The sequence below is a fragment of the Balaenoptera ricei genome, chromosome 18 (genome assembly GCF_028023285.1).
Source record: "Balaenoptera ricei isolate mBalRic1 chromosome 18, mBalRic1.hap2, whole genome shotgun sequence".
Lineage (NCBI taxonomy): Eukaryota > Metazoa > Chordata > Mammalia > Artiodactyla > Balaenopteridae > Balaenoptera > Balaenoptera ricei.
Window position 1 is genome coordinate 75,351,993 of NC_082656.1, and position 27,183 is coordinate 75,379,175.

Genomic DNA, 27,183 nt, shown 5'->3' on the forward strand with positions numbered 1-27,183 from the left:
ATTGTATAGCATCACAGCTCATAACAACTATAAATGACTGTCTAGGTTTACCTGAATATTTGTCAACCTCATCGGAAGGTCATTTTTCGGTCTTTGCAGAAAGAACGGAAGGAAAAAATCTGGGACCCTGTTCACAGAGTCGCCCTTGCAGAAGCCTGTCGAAAGCAGGAAGAATTCGACGTTGCCAACAATTGCCCTTCCCAAGTTGGTGCTAGTCGCTTTTATTTAAACGTTACCATGTCGTCAGGGAATTAAGAGTTCTTAGAGAATTAATAGACTCTTTTTCACAAGTTTTAAGTTGTTTGCTTTTACTAATTTTTCTTTGCTTATTTTTCCTGAAGTCAGTTTATATATGTATCTATCAACTGTTTGAAAGTTCTTAACACACATAGAATACACACACGTAAAAGTGCATGACTCCTAAGTGTATTGTCATGAATTGTCATGAATTGTCACAAAGTGAGCACCCCCTATATGCAGCACCCCGGCCCCTCTCTTGCCTCTTCCTACTCGCTGCTGCTTCCTCCCCAGAGCAGCCACCATCCTGATGTCCGACACTTATCGGATGACTTTAACCTGTTTTGAACTTTGTAAAATGGACTCATACAGTGTGTGTTCTTCTATGCGTAGCTGCTTTCGTTCGTTGTTTTTTTGTGAGGTTCCTCCATGTGTGGGGTGTTGCAGTAGTTTACTTTCCTTGCTATATAATTGATGGGCCACGATTTATGTATCCATTCTGCAGATTGATACTTGCTTTGTGTTCAGGTTTTGGCTATTATGAAAAATCCTATTTTGAAAATTCTCGTCCCTGTCTTTTGATGGGTTATAAAGTGATCGTACCAATTCCACAGGAAGCGTACGAGAGCTCCCATTGTTCAACATCCTTGCCGTTATATTTTTGTGAATCAGTTTATAAAATGAAAATAATTCTTGGTTTATTATGAAAATCATGAGTGGTGGCTGCAGAAACTTTGGGGCAACACAGATATGTAAAGTTTAGCAAGTGAAAGCCTCTGAAATGCCACCGCCCAGGGATGGTAACAACAACTTGACATTCGTCCTTCTGAATTTTTCTTTTAATGCATGCATTTCTTTTCTTTAATGAATTTTTTTATTGAAGTATAGTTGATTTACAATGTTTTAGGTGTACAGCAAAGTGATTCAGTTACACATACATATATATATATATTCTTTTTCAGATTCTTTCCCATTATAGATTATTACAAGATATTGAATATAGTTCCCTGTGCTATACAGTAGGTCCTTGTTTATCTATTTAATGTGTAATAATGTGTATCTGTTAATCCCAAATTCCTAATTTATCCCTCCCGCCTTCTGCCTTCGGTAACCATAAGTTTGTTTTCTGTGTCTGTGAGTCTTTTCTGTTATGTCAGTAAGTTCATTTGTATCATTTTTTTAGATTCCATATGTAAGTGATATCATATGGTATTTGTCTTTCTCTTTCTGATTTGCTTCACTTAGTATGTTAATCTCTAGGTTCATCCATGTTGCTGCAAATGACATTATTTCGTTCCTTTTTATGGCTGAGTAATATTCCATTGTATATATGTACCACATTTTCTTTATCCATTCATCTGTTGATGGACATTTAGGTTGCTTCCTTGTCTTGGCTATTGTAAATAGTGCTGCTATGACCTCTGGGGTGCATGTATCTTTTCGAATTGGAGTTTTCGTCTTTTCCAGGTATATGCCCTGGAGTGGGATTGCTGGATCATATGGTAGCTCTATTTTTAGTTTTTTAAGGAATCTCCATACTGTTTGCCATAGTGGCTGCACCAGTTTACATTCCCACCAACAGTGTAAGAGGATTCCCTTTTCTCCACATCCTCTCCAGCATTTATTATTTGTAGACTTTTTGATGATGGCCATTCTGACTGGTGTGAGGTGATACCTCATTGTAGTTTTGATTTGCATTTCTCTAATAATTAGTGATACTAATCATCTTTTCCCATGCCTGTTGGCCATCCGTGTGTCTTCTTTGGCGAAATGTCTATTTAGGCTTCTAATGCATGCATTTCTTAATAAGAAATGGAATTGTATTAGTGGTTCTCAGCCCTAGGTGCATATTAGAGTCACATCAGGAACTTTAAAAACTGTCAGTGCTTGTGCCCTAGAGAGGAATTAAATCAAAACCTTGCAGAGGAGGCAAGCATTTTTAAAACTCTTCAGGAGTTTTAATTAACATGCAGCTTGGGTCAAGGACCACTGGCCTGTATAGATCTATGTACACATTTAACTTTTATTAATCTGTGTACATCATCCTTTTTTAACAGCTGTATAATCTTCTATTAGACCAAGATTTGTTCTTCAGCCTCCTATTGGAGATATGAAATGTAGTATTTCAGGTGCTACATATAGACAACTAACTTTATAGAAGAGGGATCTGAATTTAATTATCCTTTTTATATTGTATGCCAGAATTGTTTATATAATTGTCTTTTTCCTTAAGGAGGAGTAAATGTTGAATATATTGGATAAATAAAAATGAAGCACAACTTCAGATTTTGGGAACATGTGAAACTTAAATTTTTATTCATTAGGACTATTCAGGTGAATGTAAGGCAGTCTAATATAGTATGTAGTTTAAAAAAGTGCCTAGGTTGAAGCATATGAATTTCCCGTTTTTATAGATCAAAATGGTTGAATAGCAGCTTGTATGTACTTGGTCATGAACATAGTATGTACTTAACTTAGCAAATTCTAAAAGAGGTAAGACTGTTCATGGTTCCTGTTATTTATTTGGGTTCTTAAGAAACAAATTTGAAATGGAAATGTTCCTGATATAAAAATCTAAAAGTCGATAGAGAAACTATTTTATAACAATTTTAGCATTACTTTTGGAAATGAATTACACAATTATAGGTATGTGACCAACACCCTTGGCCAAATGATAGCACCACCATGTAGCACCGTGTCTTTCCCAAAACAGCTGTAGGGAGTGACTGAATATGATAGTGAGTAAAAGAAGTATTTTTTACTGTTTAATATTTTAATTGTTACTGCCACTAAACTAACTGGACTACAAGTTGCACAGATATAAAAAGAAAATTTTCTTACATTTTTCCAGGGTAAAATGACTTTACTATTGGGTCACACTGTGCCTTTGGTGTCTTTGGTTGTATGTTAATATCACTTTTCAAGAGCACAAAATGTGCTAATGTTAACATCTGTTCTAATTGTTTAGGCAAATAAACTAATCAAGGAGGAGCTTCAAAGTCAAGTGGAATTGCTTAACTCTTTTGAGAAAAAATACAGTGATCCTGGCCCTGTATATGACTGCTTGGTGTGGCATGATGGTGAGACCTGGGGGTAAGCCGTGTGTTTCCAGTTCTTCATTTAAAAGTCATTTTATCTGCTCTGAAGAACATTAAACCCTCAGAACTGCCCAGAGATTTGGTTTATGTGACATTAATATCTCCAAGCAAAGCTACTTGAGGGCCAAATTGGCTTTTGGGTAGTTTTAGTAGATAAGCCTTTTGAACCTCTTAGTATTTTAGACACGAAAGCTGACCCTTATCTGTTTTAAAGAATCTTATTTCATTAACCAGATAGTAGTCATTAAACAGATAATATTAGCAGGTTGATGATTGGTGTATGTAGAAATGTTCCTGATTGAAGCTGGGCAGTTTGGAAAGTAAGTGCACGAGGATGTTGCAGAGCATCTACTATAAATGTTTTAAGAGCAGAGGAGGAAAGTTGGGTAAAGATTTACCAACAGAGACCTAGTAGCTAAGTTGAAGCGAGGCAGCGTGATGCGGGCAGCAGTGTAGAGCTCAGATCTGAGACGGAATCCTAGCATGTGAGCTTGAATGCTTTATCTGCACCTCTCTAGGCCTATTTCCTCATCTGTTAATTGGGATGATAATCGTACCTCCTTAGAGGGTTTTGTAAATTTGATGTTTCTAGACATAGTAGGTACTGGATAAGTGTAAGCTGTATCTGCTGCTTCTGCTACTACTAATAATGATGATTTATACCAAGTTACCTATCACATACATTTTCCACTTTCTTTCTTAGTGAATCACACACTGCAGTTGTGTTTCTTTATGTCAGCTAGTATGTCTTCTTGAATTACTATCTGTGTAGAAGCAGGAATATGTTCTTAATACAGGTATTTAGGCATATATATGTTTCAGGGTCGCTGCAATAAACCAGGGACCCTTCCAGAAATTGTTTTGTAGTTTGAGTCCCTGCTCATATGCAAAGAATTGTTTCCCGAGATGTGGCAAACACAGAACAAGATACGGTGATTTGATTGCCATCTCCAGTTATTTAGTTTATAATGCACTGACTTAAAAGGGGGCTTTCCTCTCACAGATGTGGGTACTAACTCATCTTTGATAACGGGTATATAAAATTGTCAGTTGAATCGGAAATCTCTACTCCATTTGGGCCTGAAAGTGGTAATAAAATATTTGCATATAACAATATTTCAATCTAGATGATAGTTAGCATTCATGCAACTTTTCCGTGTATCGTAGTATGTTTTGGTGTGTGTATATGTGCAGGTGTGCACACATTGTGAACAGTTTTTTTCCAAAAGCTTTGCAGAAGCTTTGATCAAGTGTTTGTAATATTAAAAAGTTGTTCAAACATATGGTTTAGTAAATTTTGGGACATCTACCCCGTGGCATAACACGATACAGTCAATCCCAGTCATAAACGTTCAGTGATTTTTGTCATGGGAGAGGAAGCAAGGTTAAGTGTGAGGAAAATACTAGATACAAAATCCAGTGTACGCAGAAAATTTACTACAAAACACACAGGAGGACTTAAGGAAATACTTTAATGTTAGCGGGGATCGGGTAGTGGAGCAATAGGTGGTTTCAATTAAAGTGTTTCTACAGATGCTGAAAGCACTGCAGACTACGTTGTCCTAAGGGGAAGGGCTTGGGGTTAGGATGTTAAGGGGGCCAGTGTATGTTTCCAGAAGGTTTTCTTGGTCTTTAAGACAATTGACAAAGAAAGTGATAAGTGTAATCGTTTGTCAACAGTATGCTAAGACATCTTGAGGAATTTTTGTGTTGGAAATGAAATTTAATCAAATATTAAGTGAAGTGAAATCTGTGATAACTAGAAAACATTTTAGAAAATGTTAGTATAATCAGTGAAAAATACAGCAGAATCATGCTTTCAAGCGCTACTAGAAATAATCTAACTTTTTTTGCACAATACTATATATTGTATGGGGCTTTGATTCCCCCACCCCATCTCAGAGTGAGATCCAGAATTTTTTGAAGCGAATCTTAAAGATCTCAAATCACCTAAGGCAAACCTCGGCACTGTCTGCAGGTGTTCTCACGTCTCATGTCAGAAATGCCAACCATTTCTGAGGGGAGGTAAAGTGACCTTAAGAGTCTGTTTTGTTTCAAGAATGTCAGGTCTGCCCTCCCCCTGGCACAATTCTGCTAATTGTTAAATCCCTGTCTCTGCACTTAACCAGGTAACCTAGTGTGACTGCACTCAGGTATTTGCCAGGATGCATAGTGTCAAGTACTGTCCCTCAATAGGGAGCAAAACCTGGTTGGAGAAACACTATTTATAGAGGACTACGTAAAGGAGAACACTATTTATAGAGGACTACGTAAAGGAGAAACACTATTTATAGAGGACTACGTAAAGGAGAAACACTATTTATAGAGGACTACGTAAAGGAGAAACACTATTTATAGAGGACTACGTAAAGGAGAAACACTATTTATAGAGGACTACGTAAAGGAGAAACACTATTTATAGAGGACTACGTAAAGGAGAAACACTATTTATAGAGGACTACGTAAAGGAGAAACACTATTTATAGAGGACTACATAAAGGAAAGACTATTAATTGGTTTCTTTTCAGTGGTTTTTGACCTCGTTTCAGTTTTTCTTTGAGAGTTTGATGAAAAGTGTGGATTCTTTTCACACACACGTACTCTAATCCTGTCCACAGGCCTTCTCTGTCTTCTAACGACTGTCCCTTAAGTTAAGCCAACCAGACCTTCAGAAACGTATGCCCTTGCACCATGTTCACATTTGCCCTCTGTGGAGTTATTTAGTGAAGTCACTAAGTTTTGTATTTATATTTTGATACGGTGCTTGAATTGTTGAGTCCCTCCATGTAGATGGTGGTTATAAGAAGTGCTCTGTGAAATGTGTCACAGTATTTGCTGTGAGAATGTTGTTAAAAGATGTTGATGCCTTCTTTCATCATTTGGCAAATAGCTTCTTTGTACCAAGCAGACTCTCTAGAAGCTGCTCCATGGACTGTAGACTCTGGAAGCAAGTACTCCCTGGGAACATCTGAACCTGACTAGGAAGCATCAAGAGAGATGTCATTGAAGGGTCAGCACAAGTTAGCTGAGCGGAGGGTAGGAAAGGGGGTTGAGGGTAGAGGGGAAAGATGCAGAGAATGATGGAGGAACTGTTAGCAGTTCAGTGTGTGACGGGCCGCGTGAGGGAAAGGGAGGACTTGAGAGTGATTTCCGGCATGGAGGCTGGCCAGGTACTTACATTTTGGCATCAACGGTGCTGCTTTCTAGCAAACGTGGAAGCTTTGTTGGCATACGTTTTATCCGCTAACCTCAGCTCTGATTCCATTTGATATGCTGCTTGTTTTCTCTTTGCCTCACTCTCCCCGTAAGTGTTCATTCTCCTGTGTCTTGCTATATTGTACGTATTTTTCTGAAATGCCGTAAATCATTTTAGGCACACATTGGAGTATGCATAAAAACAAACCGATGATATCAGAGATTCTTCTTTCCAAATTGTTGTAGCGTGTTAATGAAATGTATGCCTTAGTATTTATAATAACGCCCTCTCTACACTATACTAGTGGGCTTCCATTCATTCATTATAGCGATTGTGATTGATGTACTTAGCTTGTTAAAACACAGTTCTTCTTATTTAGAAAATGAGCAGAAAGGTCTAATAGCTAAACACATAATGTTGATCCTTAAATGACGTACATTTTGTTTATGACTGTTTTAGATTTATTTAGTTTTAATCAGACTATCTTCTAAAGTGTTTGGAATATATATTTTAAAAATTAAAAAGTGAATAAAATGAGGAAAGAGCAGACAGGAGGAGAACCATGAAACTGTAGAAAATGCTTCTTGTGAAAAATAAATGTTTGCCTAAGGCTGTTATAAATATGAGTCCGAGGCTCCGTGTAGTTCATCTGGTTTCGAGGGCCTACGTACGCTGTTGGATTCATGAAATCAGTTCTAAAAGAAGCAGAAGGAAGCAGGGCCTAAACTGTGTTGTGAGAATCACCCTAAACTATTCTGAAGGTCGAGGCTAAGCTTTGGGCTGATTCCTTAAGCAGATAGATGGTCTTGTGCCTGGAGTTTCGTGAAGGACAGTTCCTAAAGCTCTCTGTACATGACTTCATTTAAGGGCTGGTTCCTGTAAGTTATTTTACCTAATCTTTACTGTCGACTCTGTGAAACAGGCAGTTGCCATGTTTGTTATGGTAAAAGCAGATAGAGTGGTGAGAAGACATCCGAGAAACAGTATTGCGTGATTTTTTAAAAAGTAAGAAAATAAGATAAGATAAATTTCATTACCTACTCTTTATTCTCATCTTACAGAGCCTGCATTGCTTCGAATGAAGATGGGGATTTGAGTAAATCTACGGTTTTGAGAAATTACAGAGAGGCCCAGGAATATGGCTCCTTTGGCACAGCTGAGATGTTGAATTACTCCGTTAATATATATGAAGATGGAAACCTGCTCTCCATAGTGACGAGTGGAGGTATTCTGCTTCAGATTTGCTAACTAGAGATAAACTTACAAAGTGGTAAGATGACAAATTCTTCTAGCCAGAAGCAGCCTTATAGAGAATTTAATCGAATGATCCCTACTAAGGAACTAGGTCTGGAATAATGGATGTGACTTGATTCCCTGGAAATTCCCTGGCTTTTTTTAAAGCCATAACCATGTAGGCTCCATTCGAGGAGTATAAGCATGGTCCAACCACAAAAAATACATCAGCATAAGTCATCTTATGAACAGTAATTTCACCTCCAAATATTAACCCTTGAAAATTCACCCATGAGTGCAAAGAGTCAGGTAAAAGGATCCTCACTACAGCATTCTATGTAATTTTGAAAAAGTTGTAAACCTTTTTAATACCCATCAACAAAAAATAGGTTTTTTTAAAAACTTGTGTTATTCATCCTGTGGAATACATTATATAGGAATGAAAATGAATAAATCTACATATACCTGTATGCATAAATCTCAGATACATAAACTTTACTGAAAAAAATGTACTCATGGTAAAACATTTGTGTAAAATTTTTAAACATGCCAAACAATATTATGTTTATGTGTGTGTGTGTGGTAAAAATATAAAAACATAGGTGGGAAGAATGTGTGTACCAGCTTCAGGGTAAGGGTAGTGGGTACTTCTGGGGCGGGAGAAGGAGAGTGAAGTAGGACAGCCAGCTCTTTCCCTCCCCCTCCGCAAGCTCTGTTGAGGTACAGCTGAAGTACAGGAAACAGCACGTATGCATACACGCGGTTTGGTGAGTTTTGATATGTGCATACACCCAGGACACCATCACCACAATCAAAATTACAAACGTAGTCATCACCCCCAGAAGTTGGCACGTCTTCCTTTATAACCCAGCCCTGTCTCCACGCACATCCTCAGGAAGCCGCTGAACTGCTTTCTGTCCTCTCTAGCTTACTTTACCTTTTCTAGAGTTTTATATAAATGGAATGAAAGAAAAATTTTTTTTTGCCTTCCTATTTCAGAATCCATATTGTGATTGTAACTAGCTTGTTCCTTATTGCTGAGTAGTATTTCGTCATGTGCATCCACCATGGTTTGTTTATCCGTTCACCTGTTGATGCACATTTGGATTGTTTCAGCAGTTGTGTACAGGTCTTTGTGGAAATACGTTTTTGTTTAATTTGGACCAGCATCTGGGAGAACTGGTTGGGTGTGGTGGTTACCTATTTAAGACTCTCGGAGCTCCTCTTCACAGCGGCTGCTCCCTTTACGCCCCGCAGCAGGGGGTGCGTGCACGTCCCCACCCACAGTTGCCACTGTCAGGCTCAGAGCCCTAGTAAGAGGCACCTCAGTGTGGCTTTCGTTTGTATTTTCCGGGTGACTAACGACGTTACACATCTTTTCATACGTATATTTGCCATTTGGTTATTCTCTTTTGGGAAATGCTTTTTCAAATGTTTTACCCATTTTCCTTTTGAATTCGAAAGATTATGTTCTGGATATTAGCTCTTTGTCAGTTACATATGTTGCAGATATTTTCTCGCCTCTGTGACTTACATTTTCACTCTCAGTGAACGGGGTGTAGAATCCAGTGTGACAGAATAGTGTGTGTAATTCATTTTTTGTGACTTATCGTTATGAGACTTAAGATAATAATACCCAATTAGATGTTAAGATAAGACTATATTTTTATTCTATTACTTTTATTGTGGTTAATAATGTGCAAATTGAATCTAATGGTTAAAACTTGGAGTCTCTGAGGATGTTTCATCATCTTCTCCCCTTTTTGCCTCTAGGAGCTCACGGAACACACGTCGCTAGTATAGCTGCCGGGCATTTTCCAGAAGAACCTGAACGGAATGGCGTGGCTCCTGGTGCTCAGATTCTTTCCATCAAGATTGGTGATACAAGGCTAAGCACCATGGAAACAGGCACAGGCCTTATCAGAGCTGTGAGTATTTGTGAGCTGTTGACTTCAAAGACTAATGATTAATGATCATGGAATTTTCAGGTTTATAAAGTGCTCTGGCTTTACAAAAAATATGTGGAACTGTATTTGGTGTATAGGACTTTGTTTTTAAAAGCAAAAATGCTTATTAATTCATTTAAAAATATTTATATTGAAAATTATTAGGATAAAGTTTTTTGGAAACTATGAAAATATTATTTACATTATACTCTCACTTCTAGTAAATCCCTTAGCAAGCTATTTTGAGCTACTTTAAAAAGCAAAAAGACCTCTTAGCCAGCTTGCTCCGTCAGTGAGAAGAATTTATTATTCTGCATTTCATTTTAACATATGAATTACATTTTACTTTAGCGAATTTAGACTTTAATAAGAACCATTCCATCCCCCTTCCTCTCCCCAACTCCACTCTGCAAATGCTAGTTTGTTTTTTATTGACTACTTCCTGTACTCTGTGACTCCCTCCTACATTTTTTTAAGTTTATCAACCATATGCCTGAGGATAACTTATAAATTTAGATTTGAATTGGAATACGATTGGTTAAGAAACTATGGGATTCCATGCCTTTATTGTACTGGCTCATCTGTTTCTATAAATGGCTGCCTAAACTGGACTCTTAATCTTTTCAATAGATGATAGAGGTTATAAATCATAAGTGTGATCTTGTCAACTACAGCTATGGAGAAGCAACTCATTGGCCAAATTCTGGGTGAGTGTTCTTTGGCACTTGTCAGCCATAGAAGCTTAGCTGATGAAAAGTATTAAATGCTTTTTAGAACTGGATTGGATATTACAACTGAAAAAGAGCAGACTCGGTGGGTAGATGATAAGTGTCTGTCTCTGAGAACCCCGCCCCATTCCCACAGTCACATCTTTGATGTAGTTTTCCCCTCCTAGCCAGCCAGGTGGACCCGACGGCCCATCCGTCACTAGAATTCCTCATCCACACGCAGCCTGACCTCTTCCAGGTGTACTTTTCCTGACAAAATCTAGACTTGTGGAAGCCCGGCAGATCCTTCAGTGATCACACAACTCATCTGCCCGGGTCTATGGAGGTCACACTGATGTCATACTTCGTTTATGACCGCGAATCGGAGATGTTCGGCAGCATCGTCTTTGGTCACACTGCACGTGCCCTTCCACTCCTCCATTGTACACCTTCTTTTCTCCTCGGAGACTTTCAGCGACCTCCCCTTTCATTCCTCCGCTGATGTCCTCACGTCTTTCTTTCCCAGAGAAAATAGGAGCGCTCAGAGGGAACTTCCATGCCCTTCCTGTGACCTGTCTGACCCAACCTTCTGCCTTCCCTTCCTCTGTAATGAAAGAAGTGCCGGGATCCAAAGCCACTCAAGCACTTACGATCTGGCTCTCATCTCCTCTTTCCTCAAAGACTGCTCCAGCATCATCCCTCTCCTTTCCTGGGTTGTCGTTATTACTACACAGACATGCTCTAGCACCTGCTAGCTTTAAAACTAACTAACTAAAAAACCTCTTCATTTCACACGGCCTTCAGTTACTTTCCAGCAAAACTTAGTTACGTACGTTCACTGTTTTCAATGGACGTGTCTCACTGCCCCACCCCCTCCCTGTGCTGTCAGGATCTTCCTGCCGCCAAGTCCACTGGCTTAGCGTAGACCTCATGTTGCCTCACCTCTTTTTCCTTCATAGTAATAACTTTGAAATTACCTTATTTAGAGTGTTTACTTATTGATCACCTCTCCCTCACTCCCCACCACACCATACATATACACCCACCATCCACATACACCCACCATCCCTTTACACCCACCGTCCACATACACCTACCATCCCTATACACCCACCGTCCACACACACCCACCATCCACATACACCCACCATGCACACACACCCACCGTCCACACACACCCACCATCCACACACACCCACCGTCCCTATACACCCACCATCCACATACACCCACCATCCCTATACACCCACCGTCCACACACACCCACCATCCACACACACCCACCGTGCACACACACCCACCATCCACACACACCCACCGTCCCTATACACCCACCGTCCACATACACCCACCGTCCCTATGCACCCACCGTCCCTATACACCCACCATCCCTATACACCCACCATCCACATGCACCCACCATCCACATGCACCCACCATCCCTATACACCCACCATCCACATGCACCCACCATCCACATATACCCACCATCCCTATACACCCACCATCCCTATACACCCACCATCCACGTACACCCACCATCCACATACACCCACCATCCCTATACACCCACCATCCCTATACAGCCACCATCCACATGCACCCACCATCCACATACACCCACCATCCACATACACCCACCATCCCTATACAGCCACCATCCACATGCACCCACCATCCACATACACCCACCATCCCTATACACCCACCATCCCTATACACCCACCATCCACATACACCCACCATCCACATACACCCACCATCCCTATACACCCACCATCCACATGCACCCACCATCCACATACACCCACCATCCCTATACACCCACCATCCACATGCACCCACCATCCATATACACCCACCATCACTATACACCCACCATCCACATACACCCACCATCCACATACACCCACATACACCCACCATCCCTATACACCCACCATCCACATACACCCACCATCCACATACACCCACCATCCCTATACACCCACCATCCACATACACCCACCATCCACATACACCCACCATCCACATGCACCCACCATCCACACGCACCCACCATCCACATACACCCACCATCTCTATACACCCACCATCCACATACACCCACCATCCACATACACCCACCATCCCTGTACACCCACCATCCACATGCACCCCCCATCCACATACACCCAATCTTGTATATCTCAAGATTGTATTTATGTGACATGCTGAAAAAGACACAATGACTGGAATCAAGAATGATCAGTGGTTGCCAGGGCTTAGAAGGGAACATGTAACTACAAATGGACAGATAACACCCAGGAGATTTTTTAATGAGGTGCTAAAATTATTACTGTGTTTATGGTGGTGGTTGCACAGTCTATACCTGTGTTAAATCTCATAGAACTGTACACCAAAGAGAAAGTCAATTTTACTGTATGTTAATTTAAAAAATAAAAAGTTTAAAAAGTTAAAGAAAAAAAAAAAAACACCTTAATTTTCTTAGATCACTGGTACTAAGTCCCTTGTGGGGCAGGAAAGGAATGTCTCACAGGTACCCTCTGTCTCTCAGTTGTTTCATCCATGAACGTAATCTCGCCTCTTCTCTTGTTTCAGTAGCTTGATTACCTCAGTGTATTTCTTTCTCTCCTTTAACATTCCTTCTTTTAAAGTCTTCTTTCCCTAGTGTTCTTCCCTTCACATTTATCACTTTGGAGTGTCCTTGGCCCTTTACATTTTTTATATTGACCCCATTTTCTTCCTTGTGGTCTAACTTCGTCTCCTTTAATTAATACCAGTACATTTTTCTTATTTGCTGTCAAGCTCTAACCAGATTTCTCATATTTTAAATCCTACACTTAAGGTCTTCTTAGTGCCTTATTTCCACCTTTGCCACTCGTCACGACTGTGTGTGGGGATCCCCGAGGAGTCATTTCTGAATACCTTAAGTGGTAGATGGAGGTGGACCCCCCGTTGTCCCACCACCCAGTCACTGCTAATGGTTCAGTCTTTGCTCTTGGTCCTTTTGTAGTTTATTTCCCCACATATATTCAGTTTTGTATCTAGCATTTTCGCCTTGTTTAACCTGGGGCCTCCTAACTCCTTCCCTCCACTAAAATCCAACTAGGGTGTATCTCTTGGGATGGCTGTATCGTGTTCCACCAGTGGTGGATGTGCCGAAATTTACTTAACCGTGCGTTTGAGCGTATTTTGGTATTATAAACACTCTGGCAATAGGAGCTAAGCACTTGTAGTTTGAGAATGTCCCTGAGTGATTCTAAAGCACCCCCCCCCGACCCGTGACCACCATCTTGCTTCTGCTCCTTAGAGCCCTTGTTTGGTTTGTTTTTTCATGTAAACCATGTTTGAAAATATTTTCATATTGTAATATATTTCTTGAAAAGTGGGACAGTTTTGTATGTTCAGCGGAATTGTCTCTCTCTTTCAGGAGAATATGTGAAGTAATTAGTGAAGCCGTGTGGAAGCATAACATAATTTATGTTTCAAGTGCTGGGAATAACGGCCCCTGCCTTTCTACAGTCGGGTGCCCAGGAGGAACCACATCAAGTGTGATAGGTTAGTTTCCTGTTTTACAAATAGACTTAAAAACAAGCAGGCAAAGAAACCTCAGTTCATCCAGTGTTAACTGTATCTCTACTCTGTGCAAGACACTGTGAGCCTTAAGTAGATCCTTAGGAAAGTGAAATCTAGTAGGGACTTGCTGATCTAGGATTTCCCCTACGGCAGCCTGGAGTAAGGGGTTTGCTGGAAGTACAGATCCAGGGCTGTGGGATTTCAGATGTGCAGTTACCTCTGCTTTGAGAATTTGGGCGAGGCTCTCTGAAAGCAGTGTGGGAATGAGGATTTTAATAGGTAGAAACGAGCAAGGGAAGGGCTTTCCAGGCTAAGTAAACAGCATAAATAAAGACACTTGCTTCACTTCTTATTTATAGTGTAGGGCAACTTATTTATAGTCGCGCTTCCTCCTTTAATTTCTCTTGGAACATGCAGAAAGATTTAGATGTAGAGGAAGGGAGCTTCATTATTGTGAAAAGCAGTCGAATCACATTTCTTCTATGAATGTGGCTTTTTCCCACTCTTTGGTCTTCAGGATCTGATGCAGTGTTGTTTCACTGTAATCTAACGGGATAAAATGCCTGTCAACAGGAGTTGTAGGAGAGCAAAATTAGTTGCAGTCATAATATGAAAATAATCAAATTAACTTCCATTATAGTACAGTAGCTGCCACCTTGTGCAAACCCCCCCCCCCACAAAACATGAAACCCACCCCTGATTTTTTTTAATATGAGCATGAATGAGGAGGATGAATTGAGAGATCCCTTATGTAGTAAATGAGGCCTAAAGTTTTTTGGTTTATTTTTAAATTTGGGATCAAAATAAAGCTTACACCTCTTAACATTTGTGATTGGATGCATGACTATAAAAACTGGTCCCAAACAGTTTTTCTGGTCTATCCATCAATAACTGCACAGATATGTACATATTATACATATCATAGGTGTTACTATAGTTGTAAAGATATTATTGATGTAGATACAACACAACAAAATTTGGGCATCAAAGCTTAGAACAAACTGGTCCTTTTGAAAATGTTTTTGTTTTGAAATATCAGTGACCTTATGTTTATAGGACGTGCTTTTATTTATAGCTTGTAAATTTTAAGCAAGGTGTAGCTTGCTTTATATAATTTGGTTTTTTTGGTTTGTTTGTTTTTTTTTTTTTGGCTGCGTCGGGTCTTTGTTGCGGCACCTGGCATCTTCGTTGAGGCATGCACGATCTTTTTCGTGGTGGTGCGTGGGCTTCTCTCTAGTTGTGGCATGCGGGTTCCAGAGTGCATGGGCGCTGTAGTTTGAGGCGCACGGGCTCAGTAGTTGTAGCACACAGGCTTAGTTGCCCTGCGGCATGTGGGATCTTAGTTCCCAGGGATTGAACCCACGTCCCCTGTGTTGCAAGGTGGATTCTTTACCACTGGACCCCTTTATGTAGTTTGAAACTTTTTGATTCAGTAATTCTGTTAAATCATATGTTAACAGTGCCTGCCAGTGATACATCCCTTGTGTATTCCGGATCTCTAGATATTTTTAAGTACACAAATTAAAATGAAACAGAAAATAGATCTCAAAGGTATCTAATGATCAAAATACACTACGCTGCTACAACGCTCAGTATTTTGTCATTTTTTGTATCCCCAGTTTCACTGAAAATTTTAAACTAAATTTTACAAAACGATTACAGTTTTATGCGGCAGCATCATGAACCTGAGTCCTCGTAACTCACTCATTTTATCCAGCCTTCTGCCCTGAAAATGTGTGTTGTGAAGAAGAATGAGGAGATGCTAGACTTCAATTCTAAGTCTTGTCTCTGCCGGTCATTTTCTTCAGTAAATTTTTTTAATCTCTCTAGGCTCTGCTTCCAAATTTCTAGAATGAAGGAACTGAGTTTGATCTCTGTGTTCTGCGATTTCAGAGTCTAACTAGTTTGCATCTGCACATTTATCTAAAAGACTGTAGCTGTGACAAAGTGAGGTAGTGGCATGGACACATATACACGACCAAACGTAAAATAGATAGCTAGTGGGAAGCAGCCGCATAGCACAGGGAGATCAGCTCGGTGCTTTGTGACCACCTAGAGGGGTGGGACAGGGAGGGTGGGAGGGAGGGAGACGCAAGAGGGAGGAGATATGGGAACATACGTATATGTATAACTGATTCACTTTGTTATAAAGCAGCAATTAACACAGCAATGTAAAGCAATTATACTCCAATAAAGATGTTAAAAATAAATAAATAAATAAAAGGGACTTTTAAAAATACAAAAAAAAAAAAAAGACTGTAGCATGTTATATGTTTGTTATTTGCTTATTTACTACAGCCATTTTTGTGGGGAGGGCTGCTGCCAGCTGGAAGAATTTTAGATACAGTGGTCATTTAAAAATGAAGACCAATCAACTGATTCCATATCTTTCTAAAGTTATATTTTTAAAATTTGAAACACATTTCTCTTTCTCTTTTACACATAGATACACTTTTAGATACATTATTATATTTAATCCACATAATCATCCTGGTAGATATTTTTATATACAAAAGCATAGCACCTAGTGTAACATCTGGCATGTAGTAAACTTGCCTTGGTTATTAAATTTTCTTATCTTTCCATTTTGTGAGAGAGAGCTGTGGTATCGGGAGAGTAGGTGATTTACCAGGGTCACACAGCCGAGGGGGCAGTGGGTTTAGAATCGGGATCCCTGTCTTGTGTCCTGTTGTTAATGACCGGATCCACTCCACAGGTGTTGGTGCCTACGTTTCTCCTGACATGATGGTTGCCGAGTATTCTCTGAGAGAGAAATTACCTGCAAATCAGTACACATGGTCTTCTAGAGGCCCCAGGTAGGTTGAGAATAGTACAGGGGACGGTTACAAATATTTTGTTAAACTGCATGGTGGGGAGGGGCAGAGTTTTGGTCATTTTACCGATTCTTTCTATTGGTTTTTGCATTTTCATTTTGATTAACAATCTCATTTTAGGGAAACAGGTACTTAAAGAAATAAATTACAGTTACTTCATTGTTAGATGTATGACATAACTATTCTGTTATAAATTTTACGCCCATGTCTACAATCCTTCACTAAGAATATGTAAGGTTCATATAAGGAAAATTTTATTTTTTTATTTCAATGAAAGTTCTATTTACGTTTTATGGAACCTATTTTTAGAACACTTTCCAACACCAGAAATGCTTTATGATCAGCCACTTTAACAGACTGGTGGAAAATTAATAGAGAGTAAGGAAGTAGTCAGAATTCATGAGTCTTCCCAGTTATTTGTTCCAGTTACAAGATATCAAGGTTCAGTGCAAACATTGGTAGACAGCATAGAGAGTGCAAAGAGAAAAGTGGGAATCACCCTAAACCTCATCATCTGTCGTGTGTATGGGTCAGATTTCGAAGAGCATCTTTTTGTCACTGCCGTGTGCGTAAGTGGAAACACACGCTACTCAGGCACTTTTATAACCTACTTTTGTCACTGTGTAATACAGTGAGAACATCTTTACAGGTCAACAGATATTTACCCAATAATATTTGTTTTAGGATAGTCACCAGAAGGGCTGCTACCAACCCGTTACAGGAGTTGTTTGCATTGCTTTCAGTTCTCTGTTAAAATGTGAAACCAAATAGCCTCAATATTCCTAGCCAGGAACAGCAGTAGTTGTTGAGCTGGTGCTTGGTGACGATGCGATGGTGAACTCTGCGGGCTTTAACTCAGCAGACCCTGCTGGCTCGATCCAGCATGGCAGCCGCTGGTCACACGAGAGTCTGAACTGAGCTGTGCTGCAAGTATAAAATGAACACCAGATTTGCAAACTTGGTACAAAAAAGAATGTAAATTAACTCATTTTTTCCTATCAATTTCATGTTGAAATTATAATATTTTAGATATGTTGGATTAAATAAAATATGTTACTAAAATTAAGTAAACCATCTTTTTGTTAGCTTTTTTTAAATATGGCTTTTAGAAAACTTTAAATGCCATGTGTGTCCCACGTGCTTCTCCTGGACAGGGCTATTTTAGACTTTGTAGACTAGAGGGTGCTTCTGCTTATTACAGACGAGAAAAGTACATTCATCAGGCGTCTGAGCAGCGACACTCATTTACTGTCCTTATATAAAACATACTTGATGCTATGGCCTGCCACGTGTAAGCCCAGATACGCGCACGCATACACGCACACACGCGTGCACACACACACACACACACAGACGTTTTGTCTACTTATGAGGGAAAAAACTGCTGCGTAATAGCGAAATAGCCGTGACTGCGGATGGTTCGTGTGTTGTACTGTGATTTATTTGGCCGGTGGCCTTTTTGCAAAGGCCCTGTGTATCCATTGTCCACCGTCGTAAGCCGACTCTAACTGCTTTCGTTCAGTGCTGACGGGGCCCTTGGAGTGAGCATCAGCGCCCCCGGGGGCGCCATAGCCTCTGTTCCCAACTGGACGCTGCGCGGAACTCAGCTCATGAACGGGACGTCCATGTCTTCTCCCAACGCGTGCGGAGGCATCGCCCTGATTCTGTCAGGTAACCACGTGGCTCACCTTACAGCCGTTGCTCAGCTTCCCAGTGAAGCGACAGCGAGTTGTCGGCTGTTCCGCGTGTACTTCAGCCACAGTTTCGTTACTTTTCTTAATAAGATAGAAGTACCATGATAGAATGTATTTTAAAAGTATCATTTATATTTCATCTTGGTCCTGGTTCTAAAGTGCATGATTTATTTATAAGCTTAGTTAAGTAGGTGTGAAGTATCTAGACAATTTCATGTTCATAGCACAAAATAAAGTCAGATTGTGGCCGTGAAAAGTAATTGAATAAATTTCTCTTATTTCAGGCAGATATATATATATATATATTTTTTTTAATTTATTTATTTATTTTATTTATTTATGGCTGTGTTGGGTCTTTGTTTCTGTGCGAGGGCTTTCTCTAGTTGTGGCAAGTGGGGGCCACTCTTCATCGCGGTGCGCGGGCCTCTCACCGTCGCGGCCTCTCTTGTTGCAGGGCACAGGCTCCAGACGCGCAGGCTCAGTAGTTGTGGCTCACAGGCCTAGTTGCTCCGCGGCATGTGGGATCCTCCCAGACCAGGGCTCGAACCCGTGTCTCCTGCATTGGCAGGCAGATTCTCAACCACTGCGCCACCAGGGAAGCCCAGGCAGATATTTTTAATTTCTGAATTTCTCAGGGTGAGAAAATGTGGTACAACTGGCAATGTCCTGGCCCAAAGTAAAGTTTAAGGTGGATACTCGTTTATGTGATGATAATGATTTGAATGTGTATTCACTCATTCAGCAAGCGTATTTATTGGCTATTAATGACTCTTAAGCATTATTTTAGCTCTGGGGCTTAATTAGTGAACAGAACATCAAAAATACCTGCCTGTGTGGAGTTGATGTTAAAGTTGGAGGAGAAACAGACTGTGAACAAAATAAAGAATGATTTCTGTTACCCGTGAGAAGACAGTGAGTACTGGCACGGAGCCGGCGCAGCGGCCGGGGTGGCAGGCTGGCGTGCGGAGGCTGCCGTGGTGTTGGGCGGGAGGGCGTCGGCCCCGACGAGGGCTCAGCGTCCGGACAGCCCGGTGGGCATGAAGACCCCTCCCCAGCAGCGTCCCTCTGGTCAAGTCCCGGGCTCTCCACCCCCACTCCTGGTCCTGTCAGCCTCACCGAGTATCTCAGCGTCGCTCGCGCCTCTTGTCTGTGGCACGCTGCTCTCTTTGCCTGGAGCTCCTTTCTGCCGTGTCTCGGCCTGTGTGTTCCCTGTGTCTCCTCTGATAGACACTACTAAGGATACCGACTAACGTATCTGTTCTCATGGAGCGTCACCCTTTCGTGGATTCTCACTGACACAACGGTCACCTTCTTGACTGGCTCTCAGCGCCGTAGCGTTTCCATGTTTGTTTTGCCCAGGGCTCACTCTCCTGAGTGTCTGCGTGTTCCGTTCTGGAGAGGACAGGGGTGCGCTCTTACTCATCTTGCACCTCTAACAGCAGTCGTTACCAGAAGGTGAACAGCTTGGCGCCGCCGCATCCTTCCCAGAGGACAGTCAGCCCCAGCCTCGCTGCTCCCTGGCATTGCCAGGGAAGCTTCTAATCGGTGCCATGCCTGGGATCCAGTCTCAAAGGTGCTGATCTAATTGCAGCAGGACCTCAGCATCTTTCTGGCTCCTTTCAGTACCCTTGCTGTTTATAATGGGCACCCGGGTTGAGACCTTCTGCCAGTGACCATGTTGTTTGACCAGCAGTATTTTAAGGAAGGTGTCACTCGATGCCTTTTGGTACTTGCTCAGACGTTTACATTCCCAGTGCAGAGCCCGCGTTCATGCCGCTGCCTAGTGGGCGCACAGGAATTTTCGTTGAATGAAGTCTTTGCGTTAACCCAAGCAGCTTGAGTCAGACTGTTTGTCAGTTTTTTGGTGTTTTGGTTTTTTTAATAAAAAAAGATTTAAAAGTGCTTGTTGAAACACAAGACGTTAAAACCAGAGGATGTACGCGCTATCCGTACTAGTGAGCGGAGAGCGTTTCAAGTAACCAGCTCACCTGATGGACACTACTTTCTTGTTTTCTGTTTTTGGCTTTTAGGTCTGAAAGCTAATAATGTTGACTACACGGTTCATTCAGTCAGAAGAGCTCTCGAAAACACTGCAGTGAAGGCTGACAATATAGAAGTATTTGCCCAAGGACATGGTATTATTCAGGTATTGTCATTTGTACGAAAAACGGGTTGTAAATCAGCAGGATAATATTTTAGTGATTACTGAATAATATTCCTATTATAATGACGATTGAGTTTTTCTGATTGATTATATGCCAGAGTAGTCTCTGAACTGTAAGCAAAGAGGGTATGAAAACAAACTTTGTACTTAAGACAGATATGTGGGGCTAAGATGGAGAAACGTAATAGACGTAGGGCACGTAGAGGGTGGAGTTCACGGCAGAGCAGCAGAGGGCAGAAGCCGGCCAGTCGTCACGGCACGTGGAGGTTTCCTAGCTTCGTCACTTGGGAGTAAAGAGGGTGGAGTGGAAGGCGAGTCCAGTGGCTAGACCAGTGTTTTGGCCAGTGAGGTAGAATTGCCCTCCTAAATGGGGTTTCCGTGTAGGTCAGAGAGGCGGATGGAGAAACTGACTTTTTGCTTGTACTTTGCTACAACGGAAAAGGAATTGGTGATCTGTGATAAAGTACTTTCTTGACCCAACCGTGTATATCTTACTGTTTGTATTCTCTTAATTAGGTTGATAAAGCCTATGACTACCTCGTTCAGAATACATCATTTGCTAATAAATTAGGTTTCACTGTTACTGTTGGAAATAACCGTGGCATCTACCTCCGAGATCCTGTTCAGGTGGCTGCACCTTCAGATCACGGTGTTGGCATTGAACCTGTATTTCCAGAAAATACTGGTGAGTAATAACCAGACAGTAAGCTGATGTGCTCACATTTATGCTTTGAATGAATTGTACCACAATAGAGAAATGCTGTTTAGGCTAATGTTCTAAAGAGAAGACAGGAATTGACAATGTTATTATTTTGTATTTCATAGAGGTGTAGGGGACACTGATGGCCATTAGGGATCCTGATACAGTGGCAATTCAGTTAGCAGTGTGACTACCAGAAAAACAGTAGAATGGGCCTTCAGGGACCTGGAGCTTTTATTAAATTGTGGATAGTAAAGCATCAAATTCCTTTTCTTTCCCACTTTTACTACTTGGGTGTAAGACAGAGTTTTTGGTTGGAGAGTGGGAAGCAGAAGTGGCCAGGGAGAACCCCAGCTCAGCGAGTGTAAACAAAATGGTCATCACCATAAACTTAGGAGTCTTTTCTCTTAGTCAGATTCTGCTAACTGTATGCAGTAATGAAAAATACTCACTGAAATGGTTTGTGTTGAGGTTGTAGCCGTGTTGGGGGAACACATGAATGGATTCCGAGCATCCTAAAATAAGAGTGAGGGAGGTTCTGTGGCTGTTTTATGTAAGCTGTGGTTCGGGAGCCCGTGCCTACTGCATTTTACAGCCAACCACATTTATCTGCGGAGTTTTCTTGACAGACGACAGAATGTTTTAAAATGGAAGAAAAGGAAAAAAATAACTAATCTTTACTTTTTGGTGTTTTTAACTCCAGAAAACTCTGAGAAAATATCCCTTCAGCTTCATTTAGCTTTAACTTCGAATTCATCGTGGGTTCAGTGTCCCAGCCATTTGGAACTCATGAATCAATGCAGACACATAAACATACGTGTGGATCCCAGGGGCTTAAGAGAAGGATTGCATTATACAGAGGTATTTATCGGGGTGTCTTCATTTTTACTTTCTGTAGTCTTTAAAATGTGTAGAAGTCTTTGTGTAGCAGTCCATTTCCCCATTAGTCTGAATAAGTCAGGGGTGGTCATGCGTGTATTTGTCCAGGCTGTTTGCCATTAATTATGTGGCCTGACATCAGAAAATGGATGCCAACTTGTACTTAGGACCTTTACATTTTAATATTAGATTAATTTATTCTCTAAGTAGATTCACCCTTTTCTTTTTTTTTATTTTCTCTTTTTAAAAAAGTCTGTTTATGGATACTGACACTTATTCCTTTTTCAAGGTGTGTGGCTATGATATAGCATCGCCTAACGCAGGTCCTCTGTTCAGAGTCCCAATCACTGCAGCTATTGCAGCAAAGTAAGTGCCCAGCTACCAACAGCTTGCTGTTACGTGTAATTATGTAATGGCTGTTTATGGAAGTGGGGTGAACTTTTAAAGGATCCATAGGCCAGAACCAGGTGACTGGGTTTTGGTTCTGTTCCTTGCTTAACGTTCAAGGTGGTGTGTAGTCAGTCACGGTGTTCCTTGTTCACGGTGAGGGTAACTGACAGCATCTGTCACCCGCCCTCCACCAGGATGACATCTGTCACCCGCCCTCCACCAGGAGGGCGGCGCCCTCCTGACACCTGATTGAGAGGCTGTTTCAGCCTTCATCTGGCCTGATGCCTCTGCAGTGTTTGACAATGACTTTGTCCCCTCCCACCCCCGACCCACATTCCCCCCTTATCTCTGGGATTACCGTTATCTCCTCCTCATTTCCAGACTCTTCCCTTTCCATCTTGTCTTCTACCCCGGAGATCTGATCCCACTGCTTCCTGTGTAAAGTACCTCAGTGGCGTGCCCAAGGATCGTGCTCCTTGAAATAGCAAATGGTGGCGCTTCACAGCCAGTGTTTGCCGCGGCTCCATCACCAAATTACACGTTTCCACGAGCTCACCAGTGCTGACCCCCTGGTTTCCTCAGGACGGGTGCATTTGCACAGCTGGCTTCTTTGCTTCAGTTTCCTGTCCCTTAACTTAATGACCAGGCGTGTTCTTGGTCATCTCCGGGCGGAGGGAGTCCCTCCCTGCTGCTTCACGGCGCTTTTCACATGCCTGTGGTACAGACTTTAGCTAGTGTGTTGTCATTTTTAATTCACCCCATTTGACTGTGAGCCCACGGAAGACACGGGGACTGCATCTTACGTGACCCCATATGGAGCTCGTGTACAGAATGTACGAAACAAATTATTCAGTTCATGAACGGCAAGATGGAGATGAGAGTACTGGACACAATTGAGAACTCTGAGTTAACAGCTTCCATTGAGTTAGTTGCACAGTAATAGTTAATATGCAGTAGGTCTCAGCCCATATGAAACATAGGATGAAACTGAGGAGGTAACAGGTGACACACACATGAAAAAATTGCAGAACAGTTAAATTCTCAGCCGCATATTCCCTATAAGTCCTGTAGGAACTTCGACAAGGTAATGTACAAGATTCAGGAGTCGGCTGAGACCTCATCTCCTTCAGGAAGCTTTCCCTGACCGCTCCTCGTGAACCAGGAACCTTGCATCTTCTCCACTAACGCTTCCTGTCTCCCCAGAGCATATTACGTTCAACGTCCCTGTTGGGTTTTCCGTCCCCACTAGATTGGCTGGGGAAAAGGAAAACATTATATTCATTGTTGTAATTGTAGCACCTAATAGCAGTGCCTCAGGTATAGTAGGCACTCATTAAATGTTTGTCATACTGACTAGAGTTTGTTCTTAGTATGTACTTCAGGTTTCTGGGTTGGGTAATTATACATTTGACCTTTATGTTTCACTGATCCCTCACAAAAACGCTATGGAAGTACTTTCTCTTCTTTACTGTGTCATTTATGGCATGGGTGCATTTTGAAGCTACGAAAGAGATTAAATTTAAATATCAGTCTCAACTATAAGGCAGTATCAGTGGCACAAAACATTACTTTTGATTTTAATATTTTGGACTCAAAATAGTCCAGATTCTGGTAACCGGAAAATCCTGTGAATGTTGTAGAATTCCTTTAACCAAAAAAGAGGGAGCTATGTGTCTGACTTCAGACAAATTATAAAGCAAACAAGTAAAAAGCAGAAAAAGCATCTCCACAGTGTATCTCTGCTAACATGTTGCAAAACTGAGATGACATTGTGTGTACTGTTTTGTTACCAGCTTTTAACTCCCTGTGTTCATTTCTCATGAACTGTTGAAATCTAGAGTACCAATGGGCTTAAAATCTAAAGCTTTTTAATGAGAGTGTCATGTTTAATCATTTATTTTTATTAATTTTCAGAGTAAATGAATCAACCCATTATGATCTAGCCTTGACAGATGTACATTTTAAACCTGGTCAAATTCGAAGGCATTTTATTGAGGTTCCTGAGGGTGCAACATGGGCTGGTAAGTAAAATTAATGTCTTGTCTTGCCCATTTACCTTTATGTGCATTCTATCTCTGCTCTGATTATGACCATATAAAGTTCATATATCTGCAGTAGACTTTTCTCACAACAGTAATAGGTGCCTGGCACCTAGATTTGCTATTAGGTTCAAACCTTTTTAAAGATCTAGTCGTATTTTGCCTTGGCTCATACGTCAGTCATCTATCTAGGCCAGGGTCTCCAACCGCTGGGCTGCAGACCCGTACCGGTCCGGGGCCTGTTAGGAACCCGGCCGCAGAGCAGGAGGTGAGCAGCGGGCGAGCCAGCGGAGCTTCATCTGCCGCTCCCTCCCCACCGCTCGCATCCCCGCCTGCACCATCCATCCCCAACCAACCCCCCCACCCCCCCCACCGCCCCACCAAGTCCATGGAGAAATTGCCTTCCACGGAACTGGTCCCTGGTGCCAGAAAGGTTGGGGACCGCTGATCTAGGCTATCTTAAGATGTCTTAATAGTCAGGATTTTAATTTGGTTCAGAATAATGCCTTCTCTGTTCACAATCAGAGTCAGAGTTGCATCGTGGTACAACTCAGGGTTTCCACTCACATAGGCCCAATGCTTGTGTAACATCTAACTCTAATAAAACGGGCGCTAATCATACCAAAGAATAAAGATCTATAGTTAATTCATATTGAACATGATGTCTGGTAAATGTCAGTGATTATAATGCCCTAATTATGATTTGTTTAGGTTGGGTATTGAAAATAATTAGTTCTTTGGTTTTTTTGTTTGTTTGTTTTTTGTTTTTAATAAGAATTGATCAGATCATCCAGAATAGAAGTAGCTCAGAGCATTTAGCAGTCTTTGATTAGATATATACTGTGGGAGGTGGAGAGGTGGGAGAGATGTTGGTCAAGGGTACAGACTTTGTTATAAAATGAAAAAGTTTGAGGGATCTAATGTCCAGCATGGTGACTGTACTTAATAATACTGGATTGTATACTTGAAATTTGCTAAGACGGTAGATCTTAGATGTTCCCTCCACCCAAAAAAATTGGTACCTGTATGAAGTGATGGATGTGTTAGCCAACCTTATTGTGATGATTGTTTCATAACATATACATATTCGCCAAATCATCACGTTGTACACCCTGAACTTGAAAATATTATATGTAAGTTGTTTCTCAATAAAACTGGGGGGAAAAAGAGTTAAAGCAGGGGAAAAAAAAGAAATGTACTACAGATGATTCCTATTTCAAATACTTAGACATATTGTCATAACACTAGATTCTGTGTTCTTAGCAAGTGATTAGGTTCCCAGAGCCCTGTGACCACTTGATCTTGTGAAGCAGAGAATTAATTCAGTTCCTTGTCTCAGGGCCAGGTATTCGTTAGATAAGCTGCTGACCTGGCTTCATGGTGATCCTGGCTCATCTCCAGCTCAGCCGCAGAGCACAGCTAAGCATATGTAGTTCTGATAGTCATACTTTCCAGAAGCAAACAGTGGAGATAAACCAAGAGCGAGAGACTAGGAAAAGTTATCAGTGAAGTTGGATAAATGGATACTAATGGAACTTAGGCATGCTAACAAATAGAGGTTTCTAAAATTAATACCCTCTTTACCAAGAATTGATTGGTTTTTAGCTAAACCAAGAGGAAAGGTTGAACTTAGTAACAGAGGAGGGAGGGATTTAAAAAATTACCTGACTAGGATAATTGTGTGTCCATCTGTGGACAGCTTGCTGTTTCCTGCTGTTTGCAGCATAGCGGTTGCTTATTTTAGTCCTGATTTATTTATTTTCCATAGCTAAATTTTCTACCCTCTCATCTTTATTAATACTCTGTCAGTTCATTGTTTTTAAGGAAATATGCAGATTTCATTTGAATATATCATTTCATTCTCTTGATACAGTATTTCCCCCAAAGTAGGCATTATGAAAGCCATTTTGTGTCCATTTTAAATCTTGTCAGTTAAAATGTTGCTTCTTCCCTTCTCGTCGTAGAAGTTACGGTGTGCTCCTGTTCTTCTGAGGTGTCTGCCAAGTTTGTTCTTCATGCGGTGCAGCTTGTGAAGCAGAGAGCCTATCGAAGTCATGAGTTCTATAAGTTTTGTTCCCTTCCAGAGAAAGGAACGCTGACTGAAGCTTTTCCTGTCTTAGTAAGTTTTAATTAACAGTGTGGAATCCTGAAACAGTTTCCTTTCTTTCTGGGTGTGGGCTAAGACTGAGTATTTGAATTTGATTTTATAGTTTGTATTCAGAGCACATTGGGACTGTATATTTTATTAATGCTGAATAACGTGGGAAGATAGGTCGTCTTACTAGGATACCTGCGACCAAGTCGAGGTAAATGTTTATCTCTTAGGAAAGTGCTGGTCTGCTAGATGCTGACGCATCACAAAGTGGACCCTGGTTGAGATTGTCTCCTCATCGTACAGTAGATTATATCCATGTTTAAGACTTTTCTCCGTGTTTTCTACTTATTTTAGTTATTTTATTAATGCCCTGTTGTTAAGAATCCATGAGG

General features: G+C 41.1%; 1 protein-coding gene across 8 annotated transcripts in view; it reads left to right on the forward strand.

The window, feature by feature from the left end:
* The window catches only part of TPP2 (tripeptidyl peptidase 2), a 68,134-nt gene that overhangs the window by 17,449 nt on the left and 23,502 nt on the right, over positions 1 to 27,183 (forward strand). For 6 of the 8 annotated variants that reach the window (XM_059902699.1, XM_059902697.1, XM_059902694.1 and 3 more), the window contains exons 4-18: positions 100 to 204; positions 1,200 to 1,256; positions 3,206 to 3,330; positions 7,593 to 7,756; positions 9,538 to 9,692; positions 10,341 to 10,417; positions 13,851 to 13,978; positions 16,713 to 16,812; positions 18,353 to 18,501; positions 20,555 to 20,670; positions 21,205 to 21,373; positions 22,092 to 22,249; positions 22,557 to 22,633; positions 24,572 to 24,678; positions 26,661 to 26,815. In XM_059902699.1, the coding sequence (XP_059758682.1) occupies positions 100 to 204; positions 1,200 to 1,256; positions 3,206 to 3,330; positions 7,593 to 7,756; positions 9,538 to 9,692; positions 10,341 to 10,417; positions 13,851 to 13,978; positions 16,713 to 16,812; positions 18,353 to 18,501; positions 20,555 to 20,670; positions 21,205 to 21,373; positions 22,092 to 22,249; positions 22,557 to 22,633; positions 24,572 to 24,678; positions 26,661 to 26,815 (1,842 nt within the window). The remainder of the gene's footprint in view (positions 1 to 99; positions 205 to 1,199; positions 1,257 to 3,205; positions 3,331 to 7,592; positions 7,757 to 9,537; positions 9,693 to 10,340; positions 10,418 to 13,850; positions 13,979 to 16,712; positions 16,813 to 18,352; positions 18,502 to 20,554; positions 20,671 to 21,204; positions 21,374 to 22,091; positions 22,250 to 22,556; positions 22,634 to 24,571; positions 24,679 to 26,660; positions 26,816 to 27,183) is intronic. The other 2 variants (XM_059902700.1, XM_059902693.1) reach the window with 1 other exon arrangement.